The following is a 14,028-nucleotide window of genomic DNA, read 5'->3' on the forward strand; positions in this document are numbered from 1 at the left end:
CCCCGGCCTGATGGACCGTCCCTGAACATAAGACTAGGTACTTCGAGGAAGGACCAATGGCCGATCTGCCTTCCCTCTTTGGCCTCGCGTTGCCACCGCGAGGCGTTATGAGTATTACAGCACATCAGACTTGCCCCATCCAGTCCTTGGTACCTGGTCCTGTGTTAATGTATAATAGCCTCAACGGCCCCATCCCTCTGTGCCACAGAGGCCCCTCCATGCTGTATCGTAGACCTGCATCCTGAAGGGGCATAGTCTCCAAGTTCAGTCTACAGTGCAGGTGGGGGGCCATGTGCACAAGGCACAGTAGATGTTCCTTTTATGGTGCCGGAAGAAGATTTCTCTCCCTCAAGGTCTTTGCACATTTCCATTGAATTGTATTAGGATATTAAGGCTGTTCAAGGTGAGAAGCAAATGGGCCATTTGTATAACCAGCTATATCACTAAAATTAACAGGGAGAAGATGGGCTAAAGGAAGGGTTTCATTCCTGCCGTACTAAGGCACTGTGTAAGTGCCTCAAAGGTGAGGGAAGGCTTCCTGAGGTATCTTCTCATGTGGTACAAAGAATAGATTGATGTACCTCACAGGGAACCTGATCCCCTTAGCACCTCTCAAAAACAAGATGATTTTTATCTAGGTGACCTACAGGTTTGAGTACTTTTAAATTTAAAGTACTGGTCCAGTCTAGGAATGAAGAAAAAAAAGGTACACTGTCCAGTAATATGATTGCAAAATCAGGGGGTTTTCAGGGAAGGTAAACTGTCATGTTACGCTACTTCTAAAACAAAATGTGTTTTCGATGCTTCTGTGGGAAATCAGAGGATGTTATAAGCTGAGTCATGCAACTGTTGACTTTACCAGGCACACGACTGATATAAATAGAGAAACATTGGTGAGCCCTGGAGAGAGGGAGAAAAGATTGAGAGATCTTCTAGTGAGGACTGGTAGGACAGAGAGGCAAAGATGAAAATCAAGACCCTTCTTTTCCTTGGGTTACTGTATGTTGCATATTCTTGTGCCTTACCAGTGGTTCCAGAGAAGGAAACAGAAGATATACAATTTGCTCAGGTAAGGACTGTAAGCAGAGCTTAGGGATTAATTTACTGAAAAAATGAATATAGTCATGTACTGGGAATAACTGTAGAATATGTTATTAACAAGTTTACATTTGAAAATGAACATGAATGTAAACATAAAGTTTACATTTGAATACTAAACTATTTATCTTTCTCCCCCATCAGAAATACCTGGAAAACTTCTATGATTTTAAGGAGGAGAAAAGCTCTCTCTTTAAGTCAAAGAACTTTAATCTCATGGCTGAAAAAATCCGAGAAATGCAGTCATTCTTTGGACTGGAGGTGACTGGAGAACTGAATTCCCAGACATTGGACGTGATGAAGCAGCCCAGATGTGGAATACCAGACGTCCGTTCATACAGCACCTTCCCTCGGAGCCCTAAGTGGAGGAGAGAAGATGTGACATATCGGTAATATATTCTAAAATATGCTTCACAGTACATCATTGGGAAGCTTTGTGATTGCCAGGCAAAAGCAAGGCCAATAGGTTCTTTATTATTTATTCTTATAATTATCCTTGTAAGAGTCATATTCAGGGTCACAGGACCATAAAGATGGGGAATATTCACATCCTTTGTTTTAGGCTTCCAAAAAGTCGCAAAAGGGACAAAAATAAGAGTCTGCATTGCTTAGTTAAGAGCCTATTCAGTTACATATTCAGTAGAGAAGGGATGCAACTGAGGTTATCTAAGTTAGGATGCTTGAAAGAAAACTGTGAAACCTTCCTGTGTTATATCCCAGTAAGCAGATAATTAGAAAATAAATAACCCAAGACATACAAACAATCATAACCAGTAAGGAAAATATTTTACCTCGATACTGTGTACTTTAGTCACATGTGATCTGGTTGCTTTCAATTCCTTTCTCCTTATTCCACAGGATTTTGAACTACACTCCAGACATGCTGCAAGCTGATGTAGAGGAAGCAATTGCAAAAGCCTTCCAACTCTGGAGCAGTGTGACCCCTTTGAGATTCACTAGGCTCCACAGTGGCGAAGCAGATATAATGATCTCCTTTGCATCTCAGTGTAAGGGGCCCCCCTTGCTTAAGATTGATAAGTATTTGTCACTTTTACAGAAATGATTAAAAACACCACTTTTCTTTTCTTTTCTTAGTTCACGGTGATTTCTATTCCTTTGATGGTCCGGGAGGAACTCTGGCTCATGCCTATCCCCCTGGCAATGGAATAGGAGGAGATGCCCACTTTGACGAAGATGAAAACTGGACCAAATTTACTACCGCTAATGGTAGGTAGCCTTAAGCATTGCATTGCATGTCATTTGTAAAACAGCATTTATCTTGAAGTCCTTTAATTACACTGTAAAGCCACAGATGCTCTGGCAGTAATTCCAGGATTTATCGAGATGCAAAATATCAGCGCAATTTAGCAAAATGATTCTACCTGTTCTGACCTGGGCCGCAATCATGATAGTTCCCTGAAGTTAATGCATAGACTGAAACTGCAGCTCCAAGGAAGTAAATGAGATTAGCTCGAAACAGGGTGAGCAGCACCCTTTAAGGCAGGAATTTTAGCCATCAGGTAATATCCTTAAAAGTTGTATTATTGAGCTCACTTTTTTAGATAAAATGACTTACAGTGATGAAAATCTTTAATTTCTGCCAGGGAAACAGTCTTGAATTTGTTGGCAAGTAATAAAAGTGAGGCTTTCTGCTGTCCGGCTATGTCAAGGGGTGATATCAGAGCCCACATGTTACTGGGCTCTGTGATGTAATTAACAGGTGAAATCCATATAATTTATGTTTCACCAAAATCTGATCAGATGATTAAAATGTTTCCATCTAACCTTCCATCTTCATGAACATTAAGGAAACTTTGATTGTTTATGGGCAGAAAAACTTCTGGAGCATGAAAAAGGATTGTTTTCAAATTGGTCTCCCTGTGAGAAAAACACTTATAATCAGAAACTCACTTCTTTTCCAGGACACAAGCAGACAGCCTCTTACCTTGGACATAGTCAAATTCTGCTGCTTTATTAACACCCTGAATATATCATGCACAAGAGGATCGCATGTGTATCCTATTGTTATTTACTATTTCTTCTCTTTGCTGTTTTTTTTTTTCTTTTTTAGGATACAACTTGTTTCTTGTTGCTGCTCATGAGTTAGGCCACTCATTGGGTCTTGGTCATTCTAATGTTTTTGGTGCCTTGATGTATCCTATATATATGGCCAGGGATACAAGAGACTACAGACTTCCTCAGGATGATATTGATGGCATTCAGTCCCTCTATGGTAAGCAAGAAGCATCATTTTAGGGGAATGGATAAGCATTTTGTAACCAGTTTGACTCAACAGCTAGAAAGTGATAATCTTTCTATTGTAGGAAGGATATCTATTTTAATTTCCTGATGTTGTTTTGGGCAAAGTTCATTTTCTTTGTGGTTTAGAGTCTACACCTGCAAAGTGGAATCTGGGGACTGTGTCTACGCCAGTAAATCAGAAGGTGCAAGGACTACTGTCTAGTAGTACCAGAGGAACAGCCCATGTCCGTAGTATTAACCCCTCTTACCTTCCAAAAAAGGGTGATCCCACACAAAACTGCCTTTTGGAAATCGTGCTTGGTCTCCTGAGCATATACAAACTGAGAGAGCAATAGGTTATCACGGCGAAACCACACCAGAGACTATTTTAACAGTTATTGACACAGATAATCAAGTTAAATTGCCCAGGAATTTCCCTGGCATTTTTTAATTTACTGGTTGAGTTGGAACCTTGAAGAACCTGTGCTCTTGGCTTGGGATGGTATATCTCCAAGCTCTGCAACATGAAAAAATGAAATTCTAATCACCTTCCAATTCCACATTTATCTGTTTCCCAAAGGACCCCCCAGGGAATCTCCTGCACTTCCAACGAAAGCACTTCCCCCACAAGAACCGACTGAAGTGCCCCCTACAGAAGCACCAACAGAAGTGCCACCCTCCATACCCCCCACAAGAGCAGAAGACTGTGACCCTCATTTGGCTTTTGATGCTATCACCACTCTCCGTGGGGAAATACTGTTCTTTAAAGACAGGTAGGTGATTTCATTTCTTGCAATACCTCTTTGTAAGACTCAAAATGGCAAAGCATAAAGTTCAGCTCAAGAAGTTTATTTTCCCTTGGATATAAACAAAGATTTTTTTTCTGGAAGTGCTAAGGCAACTTTGCAAAATTTTACTAGACCATCGGGGCTGAGTGAGTAATGCGGTTTACTGACGGGTGAGTGAAATGTTTAAGCCATCATCCATCAACACCCTGGTCTGTCAGAACTGTGCAAGGCTGAATAATCACAGAGTCATTCTTCAGCCTGCTTTACATGAAGCACTATCCTGATCAGACTAGGTCTGCATGAGGGTCAAGAGGCTGCAGAAAGTGTCACTGGTGGCAGCAGCATCCCTACCCAGGAGTCAGTTCAAGACCTACGGCCCAGCACTGTCTGTGGAGAACCTCTGCTATTAGGGGTTTCTGATACTGAGCTCTCTAACAGGTTGTTAGCTATGCATTTCCACCCTGAAGAGGTGGATTAGGGTGTCAGGCCCAGGATTTGGCTTACTTTGTGGTTTGGTAATTGTGTTCTAATTGAAGAAACTTCCTTTGATGAAGAAGTGGTTCTAATCCCCCTTCTACAACATGTGATGTAAAATTGTTTGAAAACTATTGCTGTTCACTGTATCTTCAGGAAAGGGGAGGAGACAGCAGTTCTTCCTTATATTGGATTTTAAAATGTTTCTCAATAGCGTTTTGTGTACTTTTGTGACCAAACCGCAACTGAGAGCAAAACTATGCCTACCTGCATGGGATGCCGTGAGGACCTAGCTTCAATTGTCGGCATCACTGCAGGCATCAGGTGTCGCCTTGGCAAGCCACTGGGGCTCGTGCTGCCTCCTGTGCAGAACTGTGCTGGTGGAGAGGCCTGACGGACCCCTGCTCAACCAGCGCTAAAGGGCAAACGTCAAAGAGAGAGGAGGACAAAATGGTGCACTGCATCCCAAAAGGGGTTACGGATCTGCCTCATGGGGGTGCCTAGCTCCAGCACCCAGGCAGCAGGAGTTAAAGTATATTTCTGTGTCACTGATCTAGTGAAATATTAACAAGAAACACTGCCATTTTTATTTTGATTAGCTATGTCTGGCGCAAAAGTCCTTATTTCGCAGACATCGAGCATGACACCATCTCCTCGTTCTGGCCATCACTGGCGGCTGGCTTTGATGCCACTTATGAGATTGATAAGAAGGATCAAGTAATTTTTTTTAAAGGTATTTCTCTTACATTTCCATCCGTCCTTTTTATGCATGGATAAGCTTACAGTAGTACTGATAACTTACATACAGTTGTGTATGTTATGCAATGAAATTAGATGTAATATAATAAAAATGATAATAATAAAAGGAATTCTTAATATATAAATCCATTTTCATTTTCAAAATGCTGCTTTAATGTCTTTAACTAAATTGTTTCAAAATTTGTCAGTGAGAGGGAAGACCATAGCTGAGACAAAACTGATTGCCTACATTAAGTAATTTCAGTGTTCTTAAAGGTGTCAAACAACTCATCTAGAAAATAGTCATAAACTGGAAAATCCAACAGCTCTGAAATATTCAAAATTGTATGTGTCCTAGAGGAAAAAGTTTTCAGCTGGAAATCTGTGCAATTTGGTGACGTTTTCTACATAGAAAGTTCTGAGGCTTTATTTGAGAGGAGCTCAGCCTCTTTAGAAATCCCAAGATTTTCTGTTTTTCCTGACAGGTGACCAGTACTGGGCTGTCAATGGTTACAATATACAGCCAGGTTTCCCCAAGCCTATCCAGAACCTGGGCTTCCCCAGAAGCGTCAGAAAAATTGATGCAGCTGTTCATGATCAAAATACCAAGAAAACTTACTTCTTTGTAGGCCACAAGTACTGGAGGTAAGACTAATTCCTCTTTTGTAGAACAGATAAACAAGATAGCTTTTTAAAAGCTGACTAATGCTAGAATTTATACAATAAGTTTGTGGTCTCCTATAACAGCCTTCTTCAGCCAATATAAGGCTGAAACTTGAAGACAGTTATTCATGTTTTCTCATAGAACAAAATTTATAACAGCTGAGATAAAGACAACGTGCATTTACTATTAGCAACCTGCGACTAACAGGTACAAGCAAATCAGCCTTATTTTTCCACATAAAGCAGTATCACGTAAAATTGCTACAGTAAAATGACGTAGTATGAGTAGCCTTTTTTTCTTGTTACATGTTCATTCAGTGGCTACTAACAGGCCAGAAGTGCTCTTTGAAATATATACATGACAAATCTATCAAGAAAACTATCAAAGGAAATTGGAATATTTATTTTTTAAGAAACAGTTCCACCAGGCAGTAATATTAACCCTAATAATTAGCCAGCAATAATTATTTTGTAACAGTATTATTGCACCAGAAGTTTACATTCTGCTTATGGGATCACTTCATAGGTTGGATACTTAAAATAGATTGGATAATTAAAATAATCAGTATGAATAATTATTTGACTTTATTATGCACTATGAGCAATACCTATTCTTATTATGAGTGCTGGGGAACAGAAGGGAAATATTTAGTCAGATATTCTGAAAACAGGCTAGTGTAGCCAAGTAAAGATGTGAGTATACACACAGTCAGGATTTATATGTTTCAGTGGGTTCACAGATGCTTATAGTTAGTGGATTTTCAGCTGAGAGTAGGCTTATTCAGTAGAAAATCCACCTGGTCTCTATACTGAACATCAAATATTTGTTTCACGTTTTCATTCAATTTCTTCATTTAGTTTCAACGAAAACACCCAATCAATGGAAGGAGGATATCCAAGAAAAATAGCAGCTGACTTCCATGGAATTGACCAGACAGTTGATGCTGCCCTTCACAAAAATGGTAAATAAATTAAAATGTAGTTATGAATAAAACAAAGGGCCATCAATAAAAGCATAACAAAAAGCATACATTTCAAAAAGTATATATATAATACATATATGTGTAGAAAATGTTTATTCTGATTTTTTTAATTACCAAAGAAAATAGCAAGTGTATATCAACATTTATGCAAAAAAAAAAAATTCATTCAATATTATTTTTGTATTTCCCATTTCTAGGACACTTCTATTTCTTCCACGGATCAAAGCAGTATGAGGTTGATGTGAAGACCAAGAAGCTTATTCGTACAATGAAGAGCAACAGCTGGTTTGACTGCTAGAAATCTTAAGTGACAGTGTAGGGCTGAATGTTTTTTCATGTTCTTTGGTTATAAACAATACCATTCATCTTTTACTGTGTGTCTCAATCTGAAACGAGTTGTGGTCTTTGATAAATCTAATTTAAAATCATAAACAAGTAAAACAGTGTACAGTTTTAATTTATTTTCCACTATTTATTAGTCAAATTGTGTTTGAATAATAAAAGTATTTTGCTTGAATATAACAGTGTTTATGTCTTCTGGGTCAGTCCACTGTGGACAAGGAACTCAAGTCTAAGCGGTGTTAGGACTCCACCTCAGGTTTTCACAGGGCTCAGTGTCTGTAAGAGGGGAGTTAAAAATAAGCAGAAGCATCTGGGCAGTTTCAAGAGGCCAGAAGAAATGATCTGGGGGTCAGGAAGGGTCAGAAGCCCCCTTGAGCAGGGCAGGGAGAAGGAGGAAGGTAGACATAGGGCTTGGAGAGGACATTCCCAGGTGATGGCATGTGAAGTCCTCACATCCTGCAATGGTTCCCATGGGACAGGTACGGGGTAAGTGCGGGCTGCCCTGAGGTGCACCCTGCATGTGCAAGGGCAGTATAGCGAGGGGCTGCGGGGGCAGGTTTGGTGTGCAGAAGCATCAGGCAGAGTCAGGGGCTGGGATGTCCCACGTGGGTTCTGGCAGGAGAAGGAGCAACCAAAGGGGAGTGGTTGGTGCCCCGACTGGGAAGGGACAGTGTTGAGGGAGGGTGGGAAGCAGAGGATGTGTTGGCGCAGAGTCCCAGCAGTCAAGTGATTACCCTGGCTGAGCTGTTACCGCGTGGTGCACTTTGGTGGACTGTGGGAATGAAGTCAGAGCTGATAGTCCAGTGTGTAACGCAGTTATTGCTCTCACAAGAACCACTTCCAATAGTAAGCAAACCAAAGACCAAAGAATAAAAAGGGCTTTTCGTGTAACTGCTCGAGATGACTCTTCCAGAGAAAGAGTGGGTTGCAGTGGTAAGACAAATACTTGCTCTTCCACCATCCTCGTTTATGTTGCAATGGGAACCATTCTCAGAGTCTCTGTGGCCATTTAGCGTGTCTGAGCTTGTGGATACTTTTCACAAATGCTACGCAACTAATGTTCATAAACACATACTGTATTCCCTTCACAGTATGTATATATTCAAGACAATAAAAAGCCAGACTTCAGCTTTACTCACTTTCCCTCAGAGTCAGCAGGGAGAGTCATAATCCTTCACTAGTCTAAACTAGTGAGTTGCTGGACTTTTAAATCAGTCAGCTAATGAAACCAAGACACAGCATGGAGCTGTGTGGTCTTCCCTTTTCCAGGCTCCTCCTGCCTCCTTGGCTGCTGGAAGGAGCCTGGGGTGAAGAGTGGTCCGATCCTCTTTCCTGACTGCCTTGAAATGCAGTGAAAGTGGGGAGAGGGAAGGCCTTATTCCTGTGCATCCTTAGGTCAGGACTGTGCAAATGCAGCTCTCTAAGAAAAGGCACCAATTAGAGATACCCTGTAGTGGAATAGATGCATTCCAGAGACCAGCCTCGTGAGGCGCTGAGGTCTCTCAATTCACCTTCTTGGAGGAGCTGAAAAGTTTAGGGCAGCCCAAAATCATCTGAGAGTCAGTGCTAGGTTTCTGAAGATATCCTAAATTGCAGCTAGATGCTCAGAGCGGCATTCCTATGAAGGATTTCCCTGCTTCTGAGTTCTCCCCATCTAAGGTTCATGCTCAGTACCTGAGGCTGCGTTTACGCCAACAAGTGTGCAAGCTTGCTTGCTCCTGTTGCCCGCACAGCAACTGGCTGGACGTGAGGCACTGCATGCTGGGAGGCCGTGCACCTGGGCTCATGTGTGCTCTGCCCCTCAAGCAACCCTCCCATCAAGGAAAAGGATTCATTAACCCAGCTGCATGCTTCTGGGCTGGAGGTGCTGCACCGTGAGTCAGCCAGGAGCATGGGCGGAGGAAATACAACCTGCCTGTGCTTGTTTGTGCAGTTATACTCTAGCTTAGGCACCAGCTGTTTATAGGGCAGTGAGAAGATCTAGTTATCTAAGGACAAGGGATATCAGCATGATACCCGGGGAACAGTCCTGCTAGGATCTTAGGAGCTTTGAGCTATATTTTCTCAGAACATGCAAAATGTTGTAGATCCTCACAGGACGACATCTCAGTGATTAAAGCACCGCTTGGTCTGTGGTAAAGCTTGGCTGAAGTCCTTCCTCTCCTTGAAGGGATTTCATCTCATCTGCTAGAAAAATGCCCTGATGAGCTCACTGTAAGAGGAACTCTACTCCTCTTCATTATTCCTCTTTTCTAGCAGAACTGTCAAAGACAGCGAGAGCGGATGAGAACGGCTGATGAGGACAGTCTTTCAGTTACCACAGTTCAGACCCCGTTAGGCAGAGCTGAGGTTTGCTCCTGGTCTTCTGCACGGTACGTAAGCAAGCTAATCTCTCAGACGTCTAGCTGAAACACCTACTTACTGACTTCTCTTCCACTGTGCATCAGAGCCAGAAGAAGGCATCTGTCTTCCAGAGTACCTGCACCTTCTAGTCCCACTGTAGTAAGAGATAAGACTGTACACAGGCAGCCGAGGTGCCTCCATACCTATTTTCTGACACTCCTTTCTCTGTCACATTCTGCTCCAGTGAAAAATTAACCCTTGTGCATGCTTTGTGTGATGTGAGATACACTCTGAGCACTGCTACGATGATGCCTGAAACTAACCTTAGTGAGAAATTATGCTGTGAATCTCAGCAGAGCTTAAATACCAGGGAGGCCCTGAACAGCTCAGCATCCCCACAGTGGTGGCTGAGCACCATGCTGAAGTAATGAACTGAAAAGTGGGTCAGCTCACCTGGCTGGAGTTCAGGCAGGGCAAAGAGACATGCTACAAATCGTGTTGGCTCAACATCTGCCAGTACCTTTCACAATGGCTTGTGCTACATGGACAGCCTATACAGAAGAAACTTCAGTCCAAGGACTTTAGATGCCTGCAGGGCTAGGCAGGGGATTTGTGAATGCTACTTGTACCTAAATAACATGGTAAATTCCTTTTGATTTCAGAAGCGTCTACACACCTTTGAGATCTTGATTAGATACCTACCTGTATCTCAAGGCTACCTTCTACCTTCAGAAATCAGGCCTTTAGGCCCTAAGTAGTTGACTGAAGTTTGAAAGCGGTGAAAGAGCTGCCAAAAAGAACATTTTGTCAATGGATTGACGATGTTTACAATGACTCACCATTTACAGTCTATCAACTTATTTCTCTTACCATAAGGCTGACAGTGGCTTTTAATTACTACCTCAAGGAAACAGCTAAATGGAATTACAATTCCCCCTCCCCCTGTATAGTCAGCTGTAAGTTAGCTTAAAGCGCTAGCAGCTGAAAAATGAATGATATTTATTAGGCTGTGGAGGAACATCCAAAAAGTTTCCTGTTGTTTGAGTCTAAGCTGAATCTTAAATGGAGGACAATATGGATTTTACCTGGACAGAGGGATTGATGAGATGTGTTTACTATAGATTTTCTATCTGGATTTCTGCTTTATTAATGTCTTAAATTTTGGCAACTAAAGAGTACCTTTTTTGGTTTGAGAAAAGCAAGGAAATTCCTAGCAAATGGCATAATAATGCGTAATTCAGATTGCCTTGGAAATAGGAGTGCTGGAGCTGCCTCCCTGCACTTAGTGGGCAAGAAAAGTTTTTTTGTCACTATGATTTTGTTATAACTCATCAATGATTGCTGGAACTAAAGGTATCTTGGATACCAGCAGGGAAAATTTGCCCGTGGATATAATTCAAGCACTCATCCTCTAAAAATATGGACTTTCCAAGCAGTATGAGACTGGGCAGGCAAAAATAGACACATGCAAAATCACCAGTTACATTTGAAATTCTTGACTGCAAAACTGTTCTCCCAGACCCAATTCTCCTGCATATTGAAATTCACACGCAAACTTCTTAATGACTTCACTGACAGCTTAATGACAGTGTACTACCCAGAGTGAGCGCTGTGAGACCTTGTAGCAGTACAAGCTAATACAACAATGTCACACGATAAAAGCATCTGAGCAGAATCTGCTGTCCTGTCACTTCAGTCGCGTGTACCAGACGCTTTTGAATGCTGTAACACAGCCATGGGCTCCAGACCAGGACGTCATTTAGTTCAACCGCAATTATTCATTCTACACTGCAAGACTGGTTTAGTCCAACAGCTAGCAATGGCTCTTATATACTGCTTTTTGGGAAGGAGAAACAGTGTTATAGGGAAGTCTTTGGAGATATTGTGACAAAGATCTTCCCACTGAAGTGTATTTCCTCTTCCTTGTCTGATTTTCAGAGGGTTGCTGGCGTAGCCAAAGAGATTTGGTAATACATGTCTAATACACGTCCTCTTCGCCTGGGATTTAAGGTCTTCCTGGGCAGTTTTTATATATACAGCAAGTTTCTACTTGCAGGGACACAGCACTGTAGGGAACATCACAGAGAAAATGAAGAGAAATTAAGCTGCCAGGAGGCCTTGAACACTCAGCACTGGAGAGAAATGGTGACCAGTATGGAATATGCCCAGGACAAGGTGGGGCCCTGTCAGTGAACCAGCATTACCGTGTTGGACAAGGACGACTGTTATATAAAAGCCAGAAGTAGGTCACATATGCCTCATCATCAGCAATATGACACATACGAGGCTAGGCTTATACAGCCTGGCCTCTGGGTTTGCAGCAGAGCCAGGCAGGAGGTGCCAAAAGCTCTGAGTTACACACTGCTCATCAGCAGCAGCGACTGAGGCTGCAGTGTTGTGGTGCAGAGGTCCCCGTGGGTGGGCTTTGCCTAGGCCAGGACGCAGTGGGGCCACAGCAGTGCAGCAGGGCAATTTCCAGCTCCATATAACTAAGCTCTTTGCCTTCTCAGAATAAAGCAGCTTAATTACATCCTGTCCAGGCCATATGAGAAGTTCTTTCACCTTCCTTTTTTCTTTACTTTTTTTTTTTTAAGTGTTTTTAAAAGAGGTTTGCATTAGTTTTTAAGTGTAGAAAATTGTCCCTTGACAACAGACTTTGCCAAAAAGGAGCATGTTTTAAGACTTCTCTTCAGTGTTATGCCCATGTAGCATGGCATCTTTCTCTAGTACGGCTAGTGGGCGCTGGGGCTACAGGAGTGGATCCAAGGCTTCTGCTTCCCAGACTGCATCTGGAAAAGGCAAAGGGAGAGGCAACATTAAGAGATTATCCAGGCGCTCTTGAAGTTTAGGAGAAGGAGAGCATAACAATTTTCACACTCACTTCTCTAAGCCAAAATAAGAGATTGCCATTATGTGTTGTACTACTTAGGATAAAGTCTCCTCAAAGGACAATGTCAAAGGAGGTCTCTCAGGCTAGGGAATTTTCTAGGTTATTGATAGATGCTTGGGAGCAATGGTGAAGAGCATCAAGAATATTGAGAAAAAGGATGACAAAATAGCATAAGAATTTTTTTGAGAAAGCTGCTAGTCAAAGAACTGCAAGAGTTTCGTAAATACCCTCCTGGGTGGTTTTAATGGCCTCTAAAGGCCACTCCATTACAGATAACGATGAGCGAGGAAAATTTACCAAGTCCTGCAGGTTAGAAAATTACTTCTTTCCTCTAGAACCGTAGAGACATTGTGCACATGGAGATATTGTACACTTGGTGAGAAATTGGCTTTCATCTGGGAAGAGAATAAAGTTCTGGAAAGCTATAGTGGGGCATCAAATACAAGAAGCTATTTCTACAGAGCAGTATTGCTGGAAGGAAGCAAAAGGGTGTGTAAGCTGCAAAGCAGAATGTTGCACACAATTTTTAGATTCATCTCACCTTGTCTGCGGCTCCTAACAGAACTGTCCAGAGTGAGGAGAGTGGTTACCGAAAGTTCCCTGTATGAGCTCCATAACAGAAGAGCACTTCTCAACAGTATCTCAGCCACCCTAGATCTGAGTCATTTTCTGCAGAAACCCACATCCTTCTACAACCGGAGAGGGAGCCTCTGTCCCTAACTAAATGTCTCAATCAGGGAGCTACCTTCAGAAGAAGAATTCAGCCCAGGCTCTCCTTCTCTGAGCCCCACCAGACACCTTCTCACTTCCACTTGCGTGGCTCTGACCACACTTCAGCTGCTCAGATCTCAGGACTCCCCCATTTCTCATTGCTGATGGCCAAAAGGCGTCCTGTGCTCTCCAAATCCTTTTGGCACCAAGAAAATGCTCTTAAGTAGGAAAAAATTCAGTAAATATTTCAAGCATATAATATATTTCTAGCCTCTCATTTCATTACTCTGTTCTGCTTCCAGCTCTGTGGGAAGGGCTTTTGTTTCCCCTGCACTTGCAACATCCCACCCGCTGCGGGTGTCCCCTAAATCCTGTATCATGTTGGGCAGCCCCACGCAGAAGTCTCACGCACAGTAGAGCGTCTCCAACGGCAGCAGGCATCTCTATTCAGGACTCCCAGGACCTCTGACAGGAGTCATCTCTGCTTTGTCTGCATTTGTGGAGCATGTGTGGAGGGTGCGATGAGGCACGGTGCAAAAGTGGGCTCAGTGCCAGGACAGACCTGATATTAAGTCTCAGCAGTTCTTACTGCCAACAGCAGGCACAGAGAACAGAGGGGAAAACCATCAAAGGACGAGCCAGCATACCTCAGTGCTTCCTAAAATCTTATAGTCAATATGCAGGAAGGTGACTGATACACAAAGTAATCAATCTTCTGAGAATGGTGGGAACTGCTGAATAAAAGTGGCATACCTTA

At 42.5% G+C, this 14,028-nt stretch overlaps 1 protein-coding gene across 1 annotated transcript; it reads left to right on the forward strand.

The window, feature by feature from the left end:
• The first annotated feature begins 920 nt into the window (after positions 1-920).
• LOC104151759 (stromelysin-1) lies at positions 921-7,464 on the forward strand. The gene is made up of 10 exons (XM_009686762.2): positions 921-1,069; positions 1,243-1,487; positions 1,957-2,105; positions 2,194-2,325; positions 3,170-3,331; positions 3,920-4,112; positions 5,201-5,334; positions 5,825-5,984; positions 6,861-6,964; positions 7,183-7,464. Exons 1-10 carry the CDS (start codon positions 965-967, stop codon positions 7,281-7,283), a joined length of 1,485 nt encoding a protein of 494 aa, XP_009685057.1. The 5' UTR covers positions 921-964; the 3' UTR covers positions 7,284-7,464.
• The last annotated feature ends 6,564 nt before the right edge of the window (positions 7,465-14,028 follow it).

Source organism: Struthio camelus, chromosome 1 (assembly GCF_040807025.1).
Source record: "Struthio camelus isolate bStrCam1 chromosome 1, bStrCam1.hap1, whole genome shotgun sequence".
NCBI classification, from domain to species: domain Eukaryota; kingdom Metazoa; phylum Chordata; class Aves; order Struthioniformes; family Struthionidae; genus Struthio; species Struthio camelus.